At 33.6% G+C, this 26,049-nt stretch overlaps 1 protein-coding gene across 2 annotated transcripts in view; it reads right to left on the reverse strand.

Moving 5' to 3' along the window:
* The window catches only part of LOC140440375 (follistatin-related protein 5-like), a 389,054-nt gene that overhangs the window by 76,633 nt on the left and 286,372 nt on the right, over positions 1 to 26,049 (reverse strand). For both annotated transcript variants that reach the window (XM_072530840.1, XM_072530839.1), the window contains exon 7: positions 9,581 to 9,715. In XM_072530840.1, the coding sequence (XP_072386941.1) occupies positions 9,581 to 9,715 (135 nt within the window). The remainder of the gene's footprint in view (positions 1 to 9,580; positions 9,716 to 26,049) is intronic.

The raw sequence follows: 26,049 nt of genomic DNA on the forward strand, positions 1-26,049 counted from the left end.
TCACTTAAATCGGTTAAACAGTTTTCAATATATCCATAAAAATAATATAAAAAAATATTAATGAATCTCCCTGTAGAACGAAAACTAGCAACATTTTTCCTAAGCAATTTGAGCTCAAACGCTTTATTTTGATGTCAGCTATCACCCATTAGCTAATGTCCAATTAATTATGGGACACCCTGTATATATATATATATATATATATATATATATATATATATATATATATATATATATATATATATATATATATATATATATATATATATATATATAGTAAACTCTTAAATATTGGGGAAATCTGCAAGATTTCCCCAATATTTAAGAGTTTATTATTTAACTTATCTGCAAAGATTAAATTTCTTTTCTTTTCTATATATATATATATATATATATATATATATATATATATATATATATATATATATATATATATATATATATAGTAGTTAGGTATTATTGACTGACACGTTATGTAAAATAAAGTTTTATTTTGGGGTTGCAGTCATGAATAGCCCTATTAATGACTGCAACCCCAAAATAAAACTTCATTTTATATATATATATATATATATATATGTATATGTATATATATTTCCTAACGCTAAAAAAGAAGAGTATTAGAGTTTCGTAAAACAAAGGCCCAGTTTATTGAGATAAAAAAAGTATGAAAAGACTGAAAACAAGAAATTACGCTCTCGTCTTCATTTACAAGAAAAATAATAATAAACACGCTTTCATATGCTCTAGAAACGCTCAAAGGAGACGTGCACATATTACCAAATACACGGGCGGGCTTTAATAATAAAAAAGTCATAACTTAACCAACAGCAGAAGCATTTATTACAATCCTACAGGAGATTACAAACGCTGAAACAATACACCAGTCGTATAGGTAGAAGAGAGAGTCAGAAAATATAGTAAATTAAACAAATTTTGTTTTTTAACAAAATAACAAAATTTATTTAATTTACTAATGTTTGTATTTTGAGAACGATTTTCGAAGTGGAAATTGAAACGTAATTAAACTTACTTTAACCTTTAATTGTGGCTTATTCCCATTTAAATAGTGATTACTTTAAAATACCACAAGAAAATTGCTTCAGAACGGTAAATACACATCAAAGGTTGAATTTATGGTGGAGTAGTCGTGATTAGGTCTTTCCGGAAAATCATGTAGGTGTTTACGAATTAAGTAAACAGTTTCTACTACTACTACTACTAAGGATTTCCACAGTTTTCACTGTCTTCCTTCACTCAACCGTTTTCTCCAATTTTCCCTGTCATTCCAGTCTCCATCTCGCAGGGTTCTTTTCTCCATAGCCTCGTCGATTTCATCTCTAAATGACCTTCGGGGTCTTCCTCTCTTTCTTCTTCCAATCGGGCTCCATTCTGTGATTTTGTTTATCCAGCGTCCTCTGTCCGCTCTTCTGACATGGCCGTACCAGGATAGTCTCTTCTCCTCTATATAGTCGATTATGTCTGATTGCATTCCTTTCAATTCTGTCTCTTTTTGTAAGTCTACAGCTTCTCCTCAGGAACTCTATTTCTACTGCTCTTATTCTACCTCTATTTCTCTTGTTTATTGTCCAGTTTTCGGACCCATATGTCAGGATACTTCTTGTCGGGGTATTATATATTCTCTTTTTTGTCTTTATCGTAATGTTCTTATCCCACAACACTGAGTTTAGTTGTCTTATACAGTTTCTTGTTTGTCTCAGTCTGTTGTTTATATCTTCTTCTGTTGTTCCCTGGTTCGATATTATGGTTCCTAAATACTTGAATTTATCTGTTCCATTTATTTGTCTTCCCTCGTCTATCTCTAGGTTTCTCATATTCTTGTTTTCTGTTGTTAGGTATTCGGTTTTCTCTAAGTTTATTTCCATTCCTTTGTTTTTATATTTTTCTTCTAGTTTTCTGAGCATAAAGCTGAGATCTTCTTCATCTTGTGCGATGACTACTTGATCGTCTGCAAAACTTAAGGTGTATAGGTATTCGTCTCTTACTGGTATGCCCATTCCTTCGCACTTTCTCCTCCATGGTTTGAGTGTCTTTTCCAAGAATATTTTAAACAGAGTAGGGGACGTAGCACAGCCTTGTAGAAGTCCTTTTGTCGTCTTAAATGGATTGTAGGCTTTATTTCCACATTTAATAGCTACTTTGTTTTCTTTGTATAGTGCTTTAACTGCTTTTATTAGTGTTTGTCGGATTCCGAGATCATTCATTGCTTCCCATAATTTGACTCTAGGTATTGAGTCATATGCTTTCTTTAGATCAACAAAGGTCATATGGACTGGTCTACCTTTTGCCATTTTCTTCTCTATCAGTTGTTCTAATGTGTACGTATGATCTAGGCATGATTTTCCTACTGTGAACCCTGCTTGGTCTTCTCCAATTTTTCCTATTATTTCAGTTTCTAGTTTTTCCTTAATAATTTTTCCGTAAAGTCTACCTACCGACGATATTATACTAATTCCTCTATAGTTTTCACATTTTTTCCTGTTTCCTTTCTTATGTATGGATGTGATGTATGCTTGTGTCCATTCCGCAGGTATTTCTTCTCCATTTAGTCCTCTTTCGAACATTCTATGTAGCATGCGGAATAACTTTTCCGTTCTGTTTTTAATTAGTTCGTTTGGTATTCCTCCGGGTCCTTTGGCTTTTTTGTTCTTCAATGTCTTGATTGCTCTCTCAACATCTGTAAACAGTTTCTAAAATATATAAAGAGGGAAGAGTTAAAATACCGTGTGTTTTGAAGTAGCTTCTGCAATTTTACTGAGGCCAAAAATATACTGTATTGATCTTTTTTGTAAGTAAATCAGATTGAGCAGCTGTACCCCAAAAAGGAACCCCAAAAAGGAAGGCCATATGGAAGATGAGACTCGAACAAGGAAAACTATGTTATTTTAGAAGATGCTTTATTGATTTCCTTTGAAACAGTTCTTATTGTATAACAGGCTGAGGCTAGTTACTTACTTAACAAATCGATATGAAGGGACCATTTAACAAAATCCACAAGGAAAATAATTCCTGCAGCTGGCTGTATACCACGTATAACAAAAAGAGGTTAGTCTTTGTATGTGGGTATATTTTATTTTATAAAAACCCTTAAAAGGGCAACATTAAAAGTACGAACGTTTTCGGAACAACTGTTCCATCATCAGGTTAAAATACAGGTTACCATGCCTGAGCCACCAAAATATTTGGGTAAAAACCCTTTAAAATGTAATGTGTTACCAAAGATTGTACATAATGTTGATAATATTATATGATGTTTAATATTTTAATTAAATTTTACTTCAGGTAACATACACCCATGCTTAAGTGAGTTCCAGTGTCCGGAGAGTAAACCTCTTCAAACGGACTTCAGCTGGTAACTGTTACCAGCTGGTAACCAGCTGGTAACTAAAGTCGGACCAGGTTTTTATTTTAAGTAGATCAGAAGTTATAGTTACATGAAAAGTTGCAATATTAGATTTTCTCCTAAACAAAAAGAAAAAAGACAGCACTATTCTATAATGAAAAGCATCTGAAACCCAATCTCACAATAACACAGATGTGTGCTTTCCACCTTAGTATCAAGCTTGCTCGAAGGACGCTAAAGGTGGAATAGCGTGGCCAGATGATGGAACACAACAAGACGCCAAAATACCTCGGCATAGGTCTAGATTAAACTCTGTCTTACCGATAATACTGTGGGGAGCACAACCACATACTGTCTGCACCGCTGTCTTAGCATTATGTTTGGCCGCCGCGGAATTTGGACCACCATTGTAGACACACTCAGCTCACGCTAAAAACGTCGACATGCTTCTCAATGTAACAGTCCATATAATATCAGGTTGTCTGAAACTGACACACATCGAAGAGATCTACCCATAGTTGAATTTTCTCCACTATCCATCCAACCATTGTTTGTGTGTGTGTGTGTGTGTGTGTGTGTGTGTGTGTGTGTGGTCAACCATTGAAAATATTTAAGTTATTTGTGTTCCATATACAGAAAGTAAAGTAATTACGCTCTGTAAACACAGTATACAAAATGTTGGCGCTATTAATGAAAAACAGTATTAAAGTCAAGAAGAAAGCGACTCTGGCAATATCGGGAAAGTTTTAGAGCAGGAGTTTTAGAGTCGACAAACGAGAACCTGAGATCGAGAACTGAAATATGGGATTGAAAAATACTGACGTAAGACAGAAAAAAATGGAAAGACACCATTGCAGGCTGGGTTCGCTAAGACCTAATACATTATTAATATAATATTAAATATTAAGTATCTGTGACTTAATATAAAGATAATATTAATACAAAGAAAACAGTAATTTCTCGGAAAAATTGCGACTTACGGTTTGCCGCTACTGTATAAATTTTAAACTTTGTAAGTCAAACACAGCGAAAATGGAATCAAACTAAAACTAACCCTGGATTTCCGCATTAAATGGTAACTGTATCATATTTTATCGCGACATTTCATCAACATCCATATTTATAATAATAATCGGGTAGTGTTGTGCCGTTGCTGTTTATTGCTAAAAGTTTGAAGGATATTTTGTGATTCAAACTCTTTTATAACTGTAAAAAGTTTTTTACTACTTCGACAGTCTACCACGAACATTGCTAGACGTAAAACGCATTAAATTTGCTGTCATCAAATATACCTAGAGACAAGAATCGCGAAAGGTTAAATCCATCATTAATTTTTTTATTGGTACAAAAAACAAGAAGCAAAGACAAATATTTTACCTGTTATAGCACACAGAGGATCAAAATGTAATACTGTGTAATGTAAGGAAACAATATCTAAATAAATTTTAATAAATTCAAAGTAAATTGATTTACAGGCGTTCGAATTTAATAAAGTCAATGCCGAACGTGATACTATAGAATAGGGCAGATCTGTTTTCTGTTTTGAGGTGTATGTGAGAGGTGGCATTCAGATTTTTGCAGAAATAGTTCAGGTTCTTAAGTATCCAACTTTTAAGTTTTCCAAATCCTGCCTATATTAGTCTTGCTCTTTTAGTGATTTCTCCACTTTGCCCTTCTTTGTCAAGTTTCAAAATATGGCCTGGGCTGATATATTCTTGGATATGTTTTATCCCATTACTATTTATAGTAATACGTCTGGGGTTGTCAGTGATTGCCATTGTTTTTGTTTTTGTCATATTCATTTTAAGGCCGATGTATTGGGAGCTGTTTGGGAGTTCTTTCACCATAGTTTGTAATTGCTCGAATGTGCTCGCCATAAATATAAATTCGGCCTCAAATCTGAGGTGATTTAACTTGTTGCCATTAACGTTAATGTCACATGTTGACCAATTTGTATTTTTAAATACGTCTTCTAGGGTTAGATTAAACAAACTTGGAGATATTACGTCACCTTATCGAAAGTTTATTGTAATGAGATGGTCCAACTATTTTTTACGCTTCTCCAATCTTGTCACAAAAACTGAGTTAGCATGCGGTATCCTCTCATTAAACTGCCGGAGGAAAGCTGTAAGGTAATGAGAGTGACTATTTATATTTCTATATAATAGAAAGATCAATAAAAAGTAGATTAAACTATTATTTAATACTTACTTGGGTCAAGATTGAGTATTACAGAAATACCTGATAATTATTTTTTTATTTACTTAATGTCGTCCAAACCACTGAGGTTATAGACGACACCAATAGGAAATACATATTAAAACAAAGAAAGGTTATAATATTAATTACATACTAACATGAAAGAAGATTGATATATGTAATTTGTGATACAAACTAGATTTTAATTTAAATTCTTTTATGCCTATATCCGTTAAAAACTTTATAATGTTGTTTAGATTATTGTTGTCCCTAAGAAGCTCGTCTATGTCGATGGGAAGGTTCAGTTTACTTTTCGTTTCCTGGAATATTTGACATTCGGTTAAAATATGTTTTACTGTACTGTTGTTGGTTTGGCACTGGAGTCGAGTAAACATGACTTGTTTTTTTTTTTAAGTTACAAAAAGGCTTGTTTTTGTAAGCCATTTTCTTTTTTGACTAATTTTTTCAGACCAGTTGTGGCAAACTATGTTTTTTAAGCACAATTTAAGATTACTTGGCACTATTTTATTTAGTTGAACTTGACCACCACCTGTCGCTACTGAGCTAGACGGTCCACAACCTCGTTACCGTGTACTCCAATATAAGATGGAACCCAGATTAATACTTTGTATTTGTTTTCCTTTGCAGCATTTTGAAGTTCTTTTGTAAGTGTCTTTGTGAATAGGGTTGCTGGAGTATATGTTTTGCATGTCACAAAGAGCATTCATCGAGTCAGTCATGATTGTGTGATTTCTGAGGTCCATTTTGTTAATGAATTTGAGAGCTTCAAGTATCGTTCTGCATTGGAGATAGTCCAGTTGTTATGCAACTTAAATTTAGCATTATGAGTATAAGAGAAAATGGCTGCTCCCACTCCGTCCGTTGTTTTTGATGCATCTGTTTAGATTTGTCGGTAGTTGCTAAATCTATCCATATGGCTGCTGGGGATTAATGTTTATTAAATTTTGATAGATCAGTGATCACTGGTAAACTACCAGTGATTTACAGTCCATGGAGGAGGGGGTTTTCGGAAGGGTGGTATATTGTCGGGAATATAATGCTATATTTATGAAGTAATCGGTTAATTCGTTCATAGAAAGGCGGATTGATAAGGCGATTAATAGAACTTTACAAGCAAACGACAAACTTAAAAAATCTCTTCTAAATTTTAGAGGGACTTGCCCTGACTTACTGCATATACTTAGTATGGGGCTTGTTCGATAGGCATCTAAAGCGACACGTAGTCCCGTATTTTGAATTACATCTAGTTCTTTAAGAACAGATTTTTGGCTGAATTATATACCACTGAGCCGTAGTCAATTTTTGTTCGAACTTAGGATGAAAAGATTCGTAGAAGAGTTGCCGTATCGCTGTCCCATATGATGTTCGACAGTGTCTTCAAAATATTGATGCTTTGCTGGCAAGTACCTTGTAGCATTTGAAAATTCTTTGAATATGTATTGAAATCCCCTCGTATTTGTTAAAATATCAAAGAATAATCTTAGTGTATTTCTGTTTCCTTTCGTACAAGTTAAAACACCGAATCTTTCAACTTCCTTTTATTTGCGTCGTTAGATTCGAATGAAAACCATTTTTTGGTTTGTTTATATTTCACAAGATGCGTATTTTGCCGGTATTCTTTGATCGAAGCCTCTTTTAGGATATTCTGCGTTTCAAATAAGTAATCCAGTTTATATGTTTTGTTCATACCAAGATTATGCGAATGAATTTTAAAAGTAATTGCTCACTCTCGCTAAGGCCGGCGGCTGTTAAAGGCGTGTGTAGTTTTATTGGAGTCCGAATTTGTTTTCAAATTATTAATCTTTTCGTTTTCCTTTTTTTGTCATGGAAATATAGTATAAAGCGACAGTAGCAGTTAAATGTATTGTATTGAGCAGTCAATAGTTGCAGTTTAAGTGAGGTTTTAGAAGGTGAGGAACAAGAATCGTTGTTTCCATCCTCATTTTATTTCTCCCTGGTTGTCATCCCAGGCTTTTTGGCAGTTCGGAGATAAATTTGTTCCTTTCAGAGATTTCCAATCCAGTTTCAACCCTCAAAAACTTTAGTGCTTTTTTTTGGTGAAATCAGATAACTTTTTCTGTGTTTAAATTTTAAAGTCAAATTAGACATTTAAAAAAAATAATTGCTTTCATAATTTAAATAATAAAAATAAAGGTTTTAGTAATTAATATTGTAACTCTTAGGGTGTGGCTATGTTGTCATTTAAAATGTTCTCTGTTAAATTCAATGTTGACATATGACAGTTAGATTCATTTTTTGTGACATTAACTTGTTTTTGTTTTTAGAAAAGGTTGATCTTTATGAATAGTTTTGTTTAAAAAGATAATTCTTTAATAGTAATAATTTTTTATTTGCCACTTGCCATCAACTTATCCACGACCCAGCTCTCCAAACAAACCCTGAGTGCCGTTCGCCCAGTTTCGTTTATTTTGTTTGTCCTTTCTCTACCGCAAATAGTTTCTGTCCCCAACTTTAAACCCCGATAATTATACCCTATGTGGTGGGCAAAATATTACGTTACAACATTTTAGATTTTTAATGTGACTTTTCCAAACCAATGTTTTGTCAAATGTAAGACCGAGGAATTTTACTTCTTTTACAAAGATCAGATTCTTACCATTCAATGTTAAAATTGAATTATCCTCTTTTCACTTATTTGAGAAGAGCAAGCGTTTTGTTTTTTCGTTAGAGAAGCTAAGTCTTGTTTTGTCAGACCATTTCTTGAAATTATTTAAGGTACTTTGAAGGATTCTCTAAGTGGATTCTAGATAGTAGGAAAACCAGATCGTCTGCTTACAGTCTTCCTTTAACTAGTTATTGACATTGTTCCAAGATATCGTTAATTTTAACAAGAAATAAAGTTACAGTTAACATCGATCCTTGGGGGACTTCGCTTTCCTGGATTCGAGCTGATGATAGTGTTCCATTTGCTCGTACCTTAAATGTTCTGACTTGAAGAAAATTTTCAATCAATTTTAGAAATTTTACATTAATACCCCAGGAGTGAAGCTTTTTTATTATACTATATCTTTCTATGCAACCGTAGGCTTTTGTTATATCGCAGAAAATAGCTAGAGAGTGCTTCGTATACTTCGGATTCAAAATCCACTAGATTATCCGTCCTTGATTTATTTTAACGAAAGCAGTTTTGCTCATGGATAAGTAATTTTTTATCTTCCAGAAACCATGTAAGGTGACGGTTAATAATCTTTTCGAATAGCTTACAGGTTGATGAGGTTAGGGATATTGGTCTACAGAACTGGGAATCTGTTTTCGGTTTTTAAGATTTAGGGATTGGGATAATATATGATTCTTACCAAGACTTTGGAAAGTAGTGCTGTATCCACATTTGGTTTAAAACATTAAGGAGGTATGTTCTAACCTGCTTATTGTTTATTTGCTTTCTTGAAATGAAAAGTGTCATGATAATGATTCTTGAAGCTAAGGTCTGACGTGTAAGCAATTTTTGTGATTGTAAAAATATATTTTTATAATCAATTGAAAAATCAGAATAAACAAAGACTTTGTCTAGTAACTGTGTCCTTTTTCTACTTTAACTACTTAATATTGAAGAGAACCAACAATTGCTTAAATTCACCTTAAATCTGTAAATCTTATTTGTTAAAAAATTATGTAATAAATTTTTTAAATAATACTTATATTTGTTTATTATTATTATTATTATTACGTGGCTAGTGGCGATAAAACCAATAACGAACTTGTATTCTTATTTGATAGATATTCCAAATTGTATAAATGTTTAAATAGAAATTATAGAGAAGCGTTCTACGAATCTTTAAATCCCTTACAGTCTAGCACCTTTAAAACCCAATTTAGCTCTCTCTACCGACACTTTCCGAAGTAAATCAAGCAACGTCATCCGAAATAATAAAACAATCCACGAGAGCAATTCCCGAATTATGTCCTCGGTACCGAGCTAATAAATTCGGTTTAAAGGACTCCCATATCCTCCTACATTATATTCTTAGACCTTACCTCATTCAGCTCGGTGGCTTCCAAGTTGCCATTGTTGTTTCTGTCGTAATGAGAAAACATAATGGAGACCAAGTAGTCCTTGCTATGATTGTTCTGGGACATCAACCTAGCGTGATTGTAGAGTAACAAATTGTCCTGGAAAAATATTTAGTTAGTTAAATTTCGTTTACATAAAGAATTATTCGTGAAGACCAGTTTACTTAAAAAAAAATTAAGTATACACTGCTCAAAAAACAAGATAAGACTTCCTGTGTTTTGTAAGTTAAGGTGACTGAAATACATAACAAGGATGAATGTAATTTAAAAAATATTTAAATTTTTATTGATTCTTCCCTTTATATAAAATATAAAAATTTAAAATTTGAAAAAGCTGGTCAGAGTGGAATATTAATTCAATTATTCAAGTCATTCTCGCTACTTTGTTACGTTTTCGTCATAATTTGAAGAATTTGGGTGTTGGTTTAGAATTGTCAATAAAAATTGGTTTCCCACTAAGAGTCTCAGCACGTGAATATGTATAGGAGGAGGTGTACAAGTAAACTTTGTTCAGTATTTCAAAAATATTTTCGTCCTTACTTGTATATTACAAGGGCGAATGAAGCGACGCTTCACAACCTAAAATATGACAGAACGCAATTTTTTCTTTATAGTTTTGTTTTTAGTGATTTTAGAGTCTTTTTAGGATACCTTATTTTAATTTCTACTTATAGTTTCCGTCAACATATAAGAAATAGTCAATACTCACTAAGAATAATAGAAAGAGTCAAAAGCTATTTTCTTGTGGCATTTGAAATTAATTACTATTTAAATGGGAATAAGCCACAATTAAAGGTTAAAATACGTTTATTGACGTTTCAATTTCCACTTCGGAAATCGTTCTTAAAATAAAAACATTAGTAAATTAAACAAATTTTGTTTTTTGTTACTTAGTGAAAAATTCTTCTAATAATTTAATTTTATCTGACTCATCTATATTGACAATTCAGACATACATTATACATTTTAAAGTAGACGACTTTATATATTGTTGAGTTGCGTTCCTGGGACGACTTTACTTATAAGATAGTTCATTCGATTACATGAAATCAACTTTAACTTGAGAATATCCGTCAGAAAAGATCATAACATGTAATTCGTCTTTAAAAAGACAAATACATGCCATGATGACAGTAAAATTCTCCTGTTAGTGATTCCATAGTAAATTATGAGGGAAAAACCAGGAAAAAACCTCATAATACTATCCCGACATGGTAAGTATTTGATCGTGCATTTAGTTTACCTTCAATAAACACCAAATTCCGATTTTATATGTTTGTTATTTAAAAAACATAAATGATGTATTCTCTATATGTTACTGACTTACCAATACTGGTATTTTCCTTTTAATAACTTCCTCTTTCAATATGGGTAACCAGATCCTACTACATTCTGCCGAGGAATTCGCGACACAATTGGTCTCATTTAGCATAATTAGAGCCGCTTCTTTGATTTTTCTCTTTTTACCATCCGTTTCTTTTAAGACTATATTTGAATCATTCCATTGAACCCTATGTTCATTATCCCATGCGTGTTTACATATTTGAGATCTATCAAATTCTCTATTTTTAATATAGGATTGATGTTCACTTATTCTAACATTTAATGGTCTTAGAGATTATCGTTCTTAGAGATTAAAACATCCAGAAAAGGTAATGTGTTATTATATTCCTTTTCCATGGTAAATGTTATTGTCTCTTCTTTATCGTTTATATCATTTAGGAATGTGTCCAACAACTCTGATCCATGAGACCATATTGAGAATATAGATGAGTCAGATAAAATTAAATTATTAGAAGAATTTTTCACTAAGTAACAAAAAACAAAATTTTTTTAATTTACTAATGTTTGTATTTTGAGAACGATTTCCGAAGTGGAAATTGAAACGTCAATAAACGTATTTTAACCTTTAATTGTGGCTTATTCCCATTTAAATAGTAAGAAAGAGTCAATATTCACAATTTTAAGTAGTTTTTAATTAATAAAGTTGGTAAATTATGGTCTACCGGTTTCAAGGCTTACAATATCCCCATCATCAGGCCCCAGTACATTATTTTTATCGTAATTTTGCCAGCAATATTTTTTACTGGTATAAAAGTTTGTTGCCTGGCAATTTTCGCGAATTAAATTTTGACAGTTAAATCACGAGACGTCAGTCAAGTGATTTTGTCAAAATTTCATAAGCGAAAATTGTCCAAAGGCAACAATCTTGAACAAAACCAGAAGAAAATTTTGCCGATAAATAATTTTCTCTGGAATGATATTCAACAAGACTTTCACGAGACAATTAAGGCACCATGTCAACGAAACATAATCTTTATTTATTTGTTAACAATATTATACCTATGTACAATTATTATAAGCTTTAGTAGTTTGTCCATTTTTTTCTATCAAAGCATGATTTTGTGTATTATTGCCTGTAGCATTTGGGAACTCGTAGGTCCAGCTTCATTTGTTCTGAGATTTTCGATCAACTTCTAGTGGTGACTGGAATCCAGATGCAGATGTAGTTTTAGAGAGTTTGCATTTGAGTGACCCATTAATTTAATTAATTCCTGTTCAGAAACACCTTGCTTGAACAAGGCTGACACAGCTAAAGATCGATGAGAATGGTTTGTTATTTTATGTTTTTTTTTTGTGTCTATTCCAATTTTTTCAGCTTTTTTTGTCCACTGAGATACGGTGTTGATTCCAATTGGACAGTTTTTGAACCAAGATCCATCCTTTCAGTTGGGGTGAACAGTAAGAAAGAGTCTGTCTGATAAAATCTTTGGTCCCATTTTTTCTATTAATTTCAAAAATAATCTAACTGGGCATAAATTTTCGTTTGATAAATTTCTTACCAGCCATTTGCTGCTTGCCAAACTTTTGGATCCGCCTTGATTTGTTTTGGAAAAGATTCTGTTGTATTTAATTTGACCCGTAAATTCTCCCATAATATCAAATTCCTTCTGGAAAAGGTGAATCTTGCAGTTTACGGCCTCATTGCCCCTCCAAGCAAGTTCAAATAAGCAAAGGTGAAAAAACTTTTTTTGTAATCTAGCGTGGGTTTCCTCGTCGTAGCTTTGGATGATTTTTAATAGTTCTTCGGTGGATAATGCTTTTTAACTGAGTTTTCTTTTTTCTTGAATACTTTGCTGCCTGCGCTTGGTATCTCAGGCCAATCTTGCACATTTGAAAGATATATCTGTGAAAGGGTTGATTTTTTATGCGTAAATGTAATTCGTAAAATATTTTTCTTGTACAATTTTTGTTTAATAAAGTGCATAATCTGGATTCAGTATATCTGTCCAAAATTGATTACTCCTCAATGACGTTTGTGACAACAATAGAATTACCAGACACCTAAAAATAATCTAGTGAAATATTCTGTTTTATATTACGATTATTCATGGATTACTGTGACAATATCAGTGATCAATGAGAAGGTCACGTGGTCGATAAACCTAGCCCATTAGAGAGAGATGCAGGGACTCTTTGGGTCAGTTTTCTCTGTCGCCCTGGGGGAATGATCTGGTAGCCATCGAGCAAAAAGACAAAAGAGGGAATGTAAAGGTAGTGGGGGCAAACATATTGTTAGACAGAAAGTGCCATTTTAAAAGGCCACATTAAACAAGGAAAGAGAGTCTCCTTCCTTGTTTAAGAAATCAAATTTAGTTGGGTTATGTTATTGTTTGTCCCAACTGTCACATGAAAGCTTATTTATTTTGAAGTTTTTTAACAATTGTGTCACATTTTAGACTATTATCGTTATTTAATTAAAACTTTATTATGCTCTAGTGTTAAAAAAAGTATTTTAAGTGTTTGGATTATAGTGCTTATAATAATATTGGAACATAGTCTTAAATTAGGCGCCTTTACATTTCCGGATATGTCCGCCATATTAAGAGGCCACTTTTATGAATTTTTTCATAACGATTAGATTCCTTCTTTTGTCTTTTTGCTCGATGCTGGTAGCACAACGATCAGTCTATCTTGTATTATATGTCTATGGTTATAGTCCATAGCAAAGCAGCTGTCGAATTGAGTAGATAGCTGCTCAAGAGTTTGCTGTGGAACTCTGACAACCTCATCATCTTGTTTGCATGTAAATATAGATAAAAAAGGAGATAATACAAAAAAAGTGTTTTAAATTATTCTATGTGTACCGTTTTTTGAACACGCTGATGATGTTGAAAAGATGCTATATTTAACTTGTATTTTATGGACATTACGGTCATAAAATTTATATGTTTAAGGTATTAGTCATGTTGTAACTGGGTGATTGACACCTATAGTATATTTGAAGAATAAGCTGGAGTAAATTCTCAGAAAAAAAAACTAAATTGTTAAGCATATTTTAGTACGTGTGCTTTTCGTACAACGTCAATATTTTAGCTTATTTTACGTTGGGTTTGACTATTTAGATAGAAATTTTTTCATGTCACATGGACTATCGTAAAATTTAAATACCTGCTATCGCTAGAACTGTGTAGGTTAGGGTTTTTTCAGCTGGTCATAGACGTACTTTAAGGGTATTACATTATTTGTTTCGGTTTGTTAGATATTTAAACCATTTTCAAAGCATATTATATTTATATAAATCTGTTTATTTTAGTAACGTTATTTATGGTTAGTTTTGTCGTTATGATAATGACCCATTAAATAACAAGAAATAAAGAAACTCTTAAAATACATAGGTATTTAGTTAATGGTCTTTTGATAGTTTAGATACAGATAAATGTGAACGCTATCTTAAATAGTATAAATTTCGATTTTGTTTGGAAAACCAATGATTAATAAAATGGTTAATGGTCTTTAAATAGTCATTCATTAATATCAGAAAATTTTTGTTTAGTCGATTATAAGCGAGTGAAGAGATCTGACACAGTTGTTTTTTGCAAGAGTGAATAGTGAGTTTATAGAATATGGAATTAACGTGTGATTATACACCAGTTAAAAAATTAAAGTTGAATCATTTATCACTTAACGAAAAGAGTGTTATCCTTAACGTCTACAATTATTTTAAGCAACACAATCCTTCCAATACTGTTGATAGTATAGTTGAAGTTTCGTCTTAAGTAATGGGATATTCAAAATCAACTGTACATAACATTTTAAAAGAGGAAAAATCAGCTGGTATAACGCCACCCAAACCGAGACCAGGAAGACCAAAATTGTCGAAAGTGAATGTGGATGAATTTTTCAAAAATGCAATTCATAGAATGCTCCACTCATTTTTTTTAACAAACAAATACCAACTTTAGATAAAGTTTTACAAGCCATTACCGATGATCCCGATTTACCCACAATAAGTAGAGACAAACTTTGGAAAGTTTTTCATGAGTTAAACTTTAAGTATAAAAAAGTGGGCAGACAGTCAATGCTTATCGATTCCGAAGAAATTGTGTGTTGGAGACGAGACTACCTCAGAAAAATAAAAAAAAATGAGGACAGAAAATAGGAACATTTATTATTTAGATGAAACGTGGGTTAATGAAGGGCATACTGTAGGGAGAGTTTGGAAAGACAAAACTATAAAAACATGTCGACAAGCATTTCTGGAAGGATATTCACCTGGTTTCAAGGAACCAACAGGTAAAGGTCGACGATGAATAATTGTTACCCATATAGGTAGTATGAATGGATTTCTTAAGGAGGGTTTACTTTTGTTTGAATCAAAAAAGACCTGTGATTATCACGAAGAGATGAACGGAGACGTGTTTGAAGAATATTTAGAACAGATGATTGAATTCATACCTAAAAATTCAGTTATTGTGATGGACAATGCAAGTTACCACTCTAGATTAGTTGAACGTTTACCAACTACTCAATGGAGGAAAGATGAAATTGCAATGTGGTTAACTTTTAAGAATTTAATCTTTGACAATACAATGACAAAAGCAGAATTATTAGAGCTTGCTAAAATTAATAAACAAAATTATAAAAAATATGTCATTGAGGAAATAGCCAAAAAACGAGGAATCGAAATACTTCGCCTACCATCGTATCATTGCGAGCTAAATCCGATTGAATTAGTATGGGCCGAAGTTAAAAGTAACTTTACTCGAAATAATACAACTTTTAAATTGTCAGATGTTACTATTCTTTTTCATAAATCAATATCCGAAGTAACGACTGAACATTGGCAAAAATGTATTAATCACGTTATGGATATTGAGAAAAATATGTGGGAGCTTGATCATATAATAGATAGCAGTATGGAACCTATAATAATTCATCCTGGATCGGATAACACTTCGTCTGAAAGAGAATATGAGGAAGCTTAATTTTACATTTGAACCAATTGCCGACAACTTCATTGTTTATTTTTTATTTATTTTTTATTGCTAATATAATTTTCATTCTTATTTCTAATATTATTAGTATTAGGAATATTATTATTTATTAATAGGAATATATAAAAACTTACAGTTTTTGTGTATGTATTTTACGTTTCAGTATAATTTATTGTGTTTTATTATTTTATATTAACTGATAATAGAATTTTTATTCTTTTTATGTATATCTTTTTATTTTAAACCAGTATTGGATTGGATTAATTACTTTGTTCTAAATATCCAAATAAATTTAACGCAAACTTTTCTTTTAAGATTACGTTTTAGTTAGAAGATGTGCACGCCTATGTATTTCGAGGTGCGAAGATTAGTATTCTGAGAATTTACTCCAGCTTATTCTTCAAATATACTATAGTCTATGCCAATAAAAAAAAATAAAAAAAAATAAAAAAAAAATAAAAAAAAAATATGTCTATGGTTCTTCTTCTTCTTCCTTTGCCCTATCCGTTTCGGACGTTGGCTATTAACAAGGCTATTTTGACTTTGTTTACGGCACCTCTGAACAGTTCGGTCGATGTTAGTCCGAACCATTGTCGCAGGTTATGCATCCATGAGTGTCGTCTTCTTCCCGGTCCCCTCCTACTGTCGATTCTTCCTTGGACTATTAACTGTAGCAGCCGGTACTTAGTATGCCTCATGACATGTCCGAAGTACTCAAGCTTCCGTTTCTTTATGGTGAAGATTATTTCTTTGCTTTTGCCTATTCTCTGCATTACTTCCACGTTAGTGATGTGGTCTGTCCAGGATATCTGAAGAATACGGCGATATATCCACAGCTCAAAGGATTCTAGTTTCTTCAGGGTGGCTTCCGTTGTGGTCTATGCCTCTGCTCCATAGAACAAGACCGGGAAGACATAACACTTGACCAGTCTTAATTTTAGTTCCAATGAGATTTTGCTTGTGAACCACTTTTTCATATTGTTGAACGCGTTTCGTGCTTTTTCAATTCGTGATATTATTTCTGTTGACTGGTCCCATTTTGTGTTGACTGTGGTTCCAAGGTATGTGTATGTCTCCACTTGTTCTATTTTTCGGTTGTCTAATGTAAATTGCATCGGAGGTTGTTGTGTTCTGCTGATGAGCATGCATTTAGTTTTGGTTGTATTGAGTTCTAAACCATATTCTTGACTTGCTGTGTGTATGCTTTGCATGACTCTTTGAAGCTCGTTGCAGTCATTTGCGATAATAACTGTGTCGTCAGCATATCTAATATTATTGATTACCTCTCCGTTTACTTTGATACCCTCCGAAACTTCTCCCAGTGCTTCTCTGAAGATTTGTTCAGAGTATATATTGAACAGGAGCGGCGAGAGGACGCATCCCTGTCGTACACCCTTTTTAATATCTATCTTCCCACTGTGTAAGTTGCCCATCTTTATCTCAGCACTTTGGTTCCAATAGAGACTGGTTATTATGCGCAGATCCTTGCCATCAATATGCATCTTCCTGAGCATTTCCATGAGTTTATCATGTTTGACCTTGTCAAACGCCTTGGAGAAGTCGATGAAGCACAAGTGGACGTCCTTGTGCATGTCTCTGCATCTTTGAATTAAAACTTGCAGACTAAAGATCGCCTCTCTTGGGCCCAATGCGCTTCGGAATCCGAACTGTGACTCCGATATATTTGCTTCGCATTTGTTATATATTCTATTGTGTATGATTTTGGTGAAAACTTTGGTAATGTGATTTATCAAGCTTATTAAGCGGTGTTGATCACAGTGTTTTGCACTTGGTGTTTTAGGTATGGCTACAAAGGTCGATCGAAGCCATTCCTCCGGAATCTCCCCTTTGTCGTAAAAGGTGTTAAAAAGGCCTGTCAGAAAATCGAGGAAGTGGTCATCTGTTTCGCATAGGAGTTTTATGATCTCGCTCTGTATGTTGTCGGGACCTGGTGTTTTGTCGTTTTTTAGCGATGAAATGGCTTTTTCCACTTCAGACCTTAGTATTTCGGGTCCAGTCATGTCGTCATCTTGGTCCACTGTCGCTCTGCGTTTATCGTTAAAAAGTCGTTCTACGTAATCTTTCCATGTGTCAATGAGCTTCAAGTCGTTTGATATAAGGTTACCGTCTGCGTCTATTAGTGTCGGGTGGGGATTATTGGTTTTCTTTTTAGTTGTTAATTCTTTGATCTTTTTGTGCATGTTGTGGTAGTCATATCTTTTGTCGCACTCTTCGATTTCATCGCATTTCTCCTTCAGCCAGCGTTCCTTCGCTTCCTTTATCTTTGTTTTTATATTGTGACTTGTTTCTTGATACTTCACTTGATTTTTGCATTTGTGTTGTCTATGGTTAGGTTATTTTAATTTAGACAGTATTTGCTTCACCTCTTTCGAGACTCGCGAACCGCCCCTTATTTATTATTTTGTAAATGAATTTTAATTTTATTTGTGTATTTGTTATTCATCTTGTCAATATTCGAAAAAATGTAATTAGAAAAAAAGCAAGGTGATAAAAAAACAATTTTTTATTATTTTTTTAATTTATAATATTTTTCATGAAAAGTTTGTGACATTGGAACATCAAACGGTTTTTAAATTTAATTAACTGATCAAATTGTAGGCGTAATTTTTACACAACGTATATACATGTCCCTCTTAGTTCATATTTAAATTATTTTTGTGAGGTATACTACAGAGAAAATTAAATTGTTCATAACTCCGGATTAATTCAAGAGTTAATTTAAAAAAAACCGTATGCTTTTAAAACTTTCAAAATAAATTCCAAATAAAATACAGAAACAAAAGTTTACCTGGTTTTAACAAAATCACCGACATAGCTTGGGAACTTATAAAAGCGGCGATCCATAAATTCATTTGAAAAATCGTATCTGTAGCATTACTAATCATAAAAAGGGTTTTTTTTATTTTTTGAATAGCTGAGTGCGAAAATTGTGCAGAAGGTAAATGCGAAAAGACGGGATAAAAATGTGGTTGCGGATTAGTTATGATATTTGACTTTATTGTACTTGTTGTACAATGTTTTTAATATAAGAAAATAAAGAAGATAAGGGGGTTATCGACAAATAAAATATCAGCAGAAAGTAAATAATTTTAATCGAATTTGAGTAATGGTGAATGAGAAACAACTTAGAACCACGGGATCGCCTGTCTTAGATCTACTAGCGAAAACATTGGACCAACAGTTCGAGTATGTCAAATAAATGTTAAAGGTATCAGTCGAATCTGGAGTAAAATCTTAGCAAATTCTTTGCGAAAATCAAAATTAATGTTGAGACAGTCCAAGAAACACATACCGCGGATGGTTTCGATCAAGCAGTCGCTGTCAAATTCCTAGATATAGTGTCGGCCGTAGCTCAGTGGCCAAGATACTGTAAGTAAAGTATTTGATAGATGCGCGGATAAATGAGCGGCTATAGATATGGATATGGGGCAATGACAAGACTGATCTCTTTCTACATAGGCAACCAGACTTTAGAATTCGAATAGGACACGTCCTATCCGAATTCGGAATCCCGGAGACTGGAGTACCACAGGGAGCGATCTTGTCACCATTAATGTACATAATATACACCGTCGATGTTCCAAGAATACATGGAACATTCATCATCATCAGTAGCTCGACAACCCTTTCTGGGTCATAGCTTGTTCTAGGATTTTCCGCCATTCTGTTGTTCCGCTTGTTCCATGTATCTAAGTTTGGGTCTTCCCTTTAACCTTCTCCCTACTGGTGTTTGCCTCGTTGTATGTTTTGGTGTTTTAGTCTCCAACATCTGTTCAACATGGCCCATCCAGCGCAGACGTCCGATCTTTATGGATGTTATGACCTCGGGTTCATTGTATGCTATGTACAGTTCAAAATTATATCTTCTGCGCCATGGAACATTACTTAGTCTTTATGCCGACGACACTGCGATAGCGGCCAAGCACAGACATAGAGACTTTGCAGTAAACAACTTACAAACAGCGTTGGACAACATTGTAGAATGGAGAATACAATGGAAAATCGCCATAAACTTCGAAAAAATGCACGTTTTTAGTTTTAAAAACATATTTTTGTGGTTTTTTATTTTTATATACACAAATATACCCTTTTTTAACAAAAAATGTTAATGAAAACGTTAGGGTGTTCGTGGGGGTAGTGGTACACATATGTACCATTAGTCTTGTGTATTGGTACATATGTGTACCAACAGTCCCACATAAAAATATTATTATATACCACATAATATATTTGTATTACTTTATTACTCAAAAATACAAAACAATTACTCAAAAATACAAAATGTTATTTACGGTGATATACTGCGAAACAGTTTTTACATAAAGAAATGTCACACTCTTCGCAAAGGGTTTTTGTACGTGTTTGAGTTTTATTATCAGTGCACATTTTACATCGTCTTCTTGTGCTTCCTTCAATTGGAAGATGTAATGATACACTCTCGAAACGTTTTCTTTTCATAGATATTCTTCCCTTCTTAGATAAACGTCGTATAGCAGCTATTTTTTGTCCTTCAGCTATCATTTCTTCTGCCAGAGGTACCAAAAATTGAATCAGAGGAATTTTTTTCTTATTTTTTTCATTATAAATAATCCATGAGTTTACAACTGACATCATAAGTAAGCGATGGAATACTTTTTTCCACCATTTGTTTGATTTACGATCTAAATCGTACAATCCTACCATTTGGTCTGCTAGATCAACCCCACCCATAATTTTCCTGTAGCACGCTATCATTTCTGGACAGGACACATTTACTTTCGAACCATCTCTCATGGTTTTATTGATAGATGAAACACTGTCATTATGGCAATTACTCAGCATCAAGACTTCCTTTTTGTCCTGCCATTTCACAAACATTAGTCCGTTTTCACTGCGCTGAAATACGCATTCACCTCTTTGCAATTTATCTTTTATTTTTGGCAAGTTTTTTCTATTTTGGTTACAGGTCCCTATTGCTGCGTACTCTATATTTTCCAACAGACAAACCGAAGTAAAAAAACGATCAAAGCAAAAGGTTATATCTCTTTCTTTTGCTGTGGAAACAAGTTTGTTCACTACACGTTCCCCAAGAGTTCCTTCTACATATTCAGTTTCGCGACCTGTGTAGATGTTGAAGTCGTAGGTATATCCAGTAAACGAGTCTGACCTAAGCCACATTTTGATTCCCCTTTTTACTGGTTTTAGCGGCATATACTGTTTGAATGACGATCGACCTTTGAATTTCGTCATGGACTCGTCGATACTTTGAAAACTGCTGTCTTGTCGATATTTTTGAAAGGTACCTTTCAAGCATTGTACAACGTCATGAATGTAATACGTTTTTGAGGCTTCTGTTGGTTTCTTTGGTGATGCAAAATACATTTTTGACGATATAACTTTGAATCTGTCACGGGATATTGCATTTTGAATTGAAACGTTTCCCAGTGAAGGATGAGTTGACCAATAATTACTGATTTCTGGTACACGGTTGTAGCACATAACTAGCATACAACCAAGAACTATTTGAATTTCTCCTGAAGTCAGTTTCTTTCAGACGAGCGTTTCTTCTTGACTGCTTACATATTTTAATCCTTTCATTAGTGCATTGAGCAATATACATATACAAAGAACGTGGAAACAACTTTTTGAAATATTAGTATGGCGTCAAGTTAGATTGTATGCCAGCATCCAATGTACAACTACGTTGACTTGAAATTTGTTTTTTCGGAGCAAAACCTTCATTTGGTGTTGACCACAACACAAAAGAACTACTAGGTGTGGCAGTTTCTTGTAAAGTTTCCTGTGTATCACGAACTTCTAACTCTGATTCTGATTCTTCATCAGAAGTTTCGTGAAAATTATCTTTGCAGTCCTCGTCTGATTCCGATTCATCATCAGAAGGCTTATACATGTCATCACTACTTCCAGACTCGGAAAATGATAATTCTGCATAATATTGAAGTTCTTTCTGTGTAAGTGGCCTTTTCTTATCCATATCTAAAAATGACATGAATAAGACTAATGGTACACTTACATACCGTACTATAAGACTATTGGTACTTATTAGTACCATAGATTTTAAAAACAGTCAAATGTTTATTTTACTATAAATAAATAACAATCTAAATATACTTACTATAAAAAGACACAAAAACAAACAGTCTGTAAAATGATATAATACAATTTAACTATAATTTGTATCAAAAAACAATGTATTTATGCTGACTGTAGCAACCAACACATCTAAAACTCGCAAATTCTAGGTTAACTAAAATATTTTACGCGGCTACACGTGAACGTGACTCAAACGATGCAATGGAGAACTGACTGGTACATTTTTAAATAATATTTAACGGCAAAATATCACTTTAGGCTTGTATGCAAACATAGTGGTACACATATGTACCTGGAGTCTCGAAAGGGTTAAAAAGAGAAAACAATACCCAAAGGAACAACTGACGGTGTAAAACAATCCCGCCGAATGGAAAAGTGAAGTTAAATACCTGTGAGTTATAATGGATAAAGGACTAACTTTCCAAAAAGATGTAGACGCCACACTACAAAAAGAAAATATGCCAAAAGCGCCAATTAGCATCATAATACCGGTATTACCATACACAACTCTCATATGGGGTTTATACCAGCAGCCTAAGAAAAGCAGTCAACGTACCCAGATACTTCGCTGAACGTTTTATCTTCAGAGAACTCTAACAAGTCAGAGTGACCGACATGATGGTGGCAAATGCAAGGATAAAATTCGCGGAACTGGAACACCACCGAAGTTCGATATTGTGAGAAATAATGAGATAGGTATAATGCATTCCTTCGATGGAAGCACAAACGTTCTAAACAGCAGATACTGGAATAAATGTAAATATTTAAAATCAGAGGATAGTTCGTAGCTCTATCAAAGTAAACAATTACAAAGATCTTTAAAATAACAAAAGCATCTTTAAAAAGAAACAAAAAAGGCGATGGCCAACAAAAAAATTAACACAAACATAAAAACTATGCACAAAGGGCTCAAACTCTCGAGCACCAAATCGCCGAACTGGTCGTAGCCCGAAACAGAGACATGAGGCCCGAGCAAGCAATTTAGATTTGCTGATGTCACAAGAAAATAGCAAGAATAAAGCGCCTCCATCTAGCTAGCATCGATCAGTTAGGGTAGCTTGTTGGAGTTCTTGTACCCAGGACTCCAACATCAAGAACATTTGACTGATAGTGTGCTTCTATCGTACATCAGACTACTATAGGGAGGAAAGAGTTGGTCTGGAGCATTGGAGTACGGTGGAGTGATACTTTTGTTATTCCTTATTACCTGGCACCAATGAATTGTTACACCCAAACGTCATTTTAAAGAAACGGAAGCTTGAGTACTTTGGACATGTCATGAGGCATACTAAGTACCGGCTGCTACAGTTAATAGTCCAAGGAAGAATCGACAGTAGGAGGGGACCAGGAAGAAGACGACACTCATGGATGCATAACCTGCGATAATGGTTCGGACTAAAATCGGCAAAGGAAGAAGAAGAAGAAACGTCATTTTAAGAGGTGTAAAAATCTCTCCGGCTGAGTTTAATTAAATTGCTTGCTTGCTTGCTTGCGGCCAAGATACTGGTCTTCTAAGTCAGAGTGCTCGAGTTGAATTCTTGGTAGTAACAAAGTGTCGAAACAGGGTTAAAGGTGTCAGCGATGCCGGAACAATCCGAAAAATTTCCAGGGCAAAAATGCCCGTGCATGTTTTCTAGAGAGCATTAAAAAGTCAACAAAAAGTCAAAAATATAAATAAAAATTAAGAAAGAAATAGGAGCTGAAATAACAGTAAATACAGCAAAGAAATTAGGGGAAAAACATATTTGGTGGAGTTAAATAATAAAATAGAAAAAAAAAAGCAGTAACGAAAAGTAAAAATAAATTGAAGAAAATTAAAGAAAAGATCTACATAAATGAAGATGTAATCAAGGCAGAAAGAGATATACAATCAAAAACTAGGAACTATGCAAAGGATGAAAGGACCAAAAAGAAAACATATTAAGATTGGATTTTAAAAGATATTTCTTGACAATGAAATATGGAAACAGAATAAAGAAAATGACAGACTGAAAAATAAGCAAAGATATTCCAAAAAACTAGCAAATACGAGGTAAAATGGCAAAGAAACGTTATCGACATGGCAATAGAAAAGAAAAGCAAAAAGAACGTAGTTCAATCTTAAAAGAGTCATGGGTATGACCAATTCGTGACCTTTCAACGTCTTTTCAACGTTTTTACTATCCAAACACACCCACAGTCTTGAGGGGCTTTTCAACTCGAATTCTAGAGTTTGGAGACACCGACACCTGATAACCTATCAGTTTCTCAGTAGCTTTTGAGACGACAGCGGTATACTCAATTACTTCTAATTTCACCGTTTCACTCCACTGCAAGTTAAACCGCTCCCAATCATGAATTTTAGGATCATGACGATAGGTATTGGACGAGCAACTATGACTCCGTATTATTACGCTATCGTCTGGCCTGGAAGCAGAGCTATCACACGCTTCCCGTGTTAACAGAAACATTTTTGAAACATAGCAAAAAAAAATAGAAATTGTTGAAATAAATGAAATTGGAAAGATTTTAAGAAAAACTATGGTGAAAAGAATGAAAGTATTAAAAGAACCATTATCGATGACATCGAGAAAAACAGTAGATATGGTATGGATAAATACAGGGCATGCTAGAAATAAGACTATCTAAGCATTGAAAAAAAAAGGAATACGCAAAGATACATTGGAACAGGTCAACTAAACTCAGAAACTTGCAAGAATTACATTGGAAACGTTAAAAAAATGGAATGAACGCGTCCAAAAACATCAAATTTATATATTTTATGTAATGTATAAAATGTATAAAACATTACAGCGAGAGATACAGAGAAAGATTAGAGAAGCCAAACAGAAAGAACTGGAGAAAAAATGCCAAGAAATCGAAATTCTCCAAAGTAAATACGACGACTTCAACGTGCATAAGAAGGTAAGAGAAATTACAGGTAAATGTAAAAACAGAAGAATAAGTAAACTTGTTAATGACAATGGAGAGATAATCGTGGACAAAGAGAGTATCAATGATACCTGGAAAAATTACATGAGAAATTTATTTTTTGATGAGAGAGAGAACCAGCCCCCAATACCTACGGAAACAGGACCACCTATACTAGTGGCAGAAATAAGAGCAGCCATAATATCACTAAAAGAAGGTAGAGCTCCAGGACCAGACGGAGTACAATCTGAATTTCTTAAACTTCTTGATGATGAATCTTTAAGAGTACTATGTAAAATCTTCAATAATATCTATGACACAGGCAATATCCCAAAAGATTGGCTACTTTCAGAATTTATTACCTTACCAAAGAAACAGGGAGCAAAAAAGTGCGGAGAATATAGGCTAATAAGTCTAATGAGCCATACATTAAAACTTTTTCTTAAAATTATACATCGTAGAATATACAAGCTATGCGAAGAGAGAATACAAGACACACAGTTTGTATTCATGAAGGGCGTAGGTACAAGAGATGCACTGTTTAGTCTACAAGTATTATTTCAAAGATGCAGAGATATGACTTGCGATATTTACACCTGTTTTGTGGACTACCAAAAAGCATTTGATACAGTTCAACACCAAAAAATGATGGATATTCTAACAAAAGCCCAAATGGATGATAAAGATCGGCGTATAATACAAAATTTATACTGGAACCAATCAGCCACAATAAGAACGAATTTTGGAGGTGAACCAACGGAAATGATCCAGATTCTACGAGGCGTTAGACAAGGTTGTATACTTTCACCTATATTATTTAATCTATATTCAGAGGAAATATTTAGTGAAGCCTTGGAAAAATGCGAACATGGAATACTTCTAAATGGAGAACGCCTAAACAACATCCGTTATGCAGACGACACCGTTATTTTTGCAGACAGTTTGAACAGTTTACAGCAACTGATAAACAAAGTAAATGAAGTAAGTGAAAGATTTGGACTTCAAGTAAATATAACAAAAACTAAATTTATGATCATCAGCAAAAATAAAGTTAAAGTAAAGAGACGCTCAACTACTTATCAATAATACACCAGTGGACCGAGTAAAACAGTATAACTATCTTGGAACAAC

Source organism: Diabrotica undecimpunctata, chromosome 4 (genome assembly GCF_040954645.1).
Source record: "Diabrotica undecimpunctata isolate CICGRU chromosome 4, icDiaUnde3, whole genome shotgun sequence".
NCBI classification, from domain to species: Eukaryota; Metazoa; Arthropoda; class Insecta; order Coleoptera; family Chrysomelidae; genus Diabrotica; species Diabrotica undecimpunctata.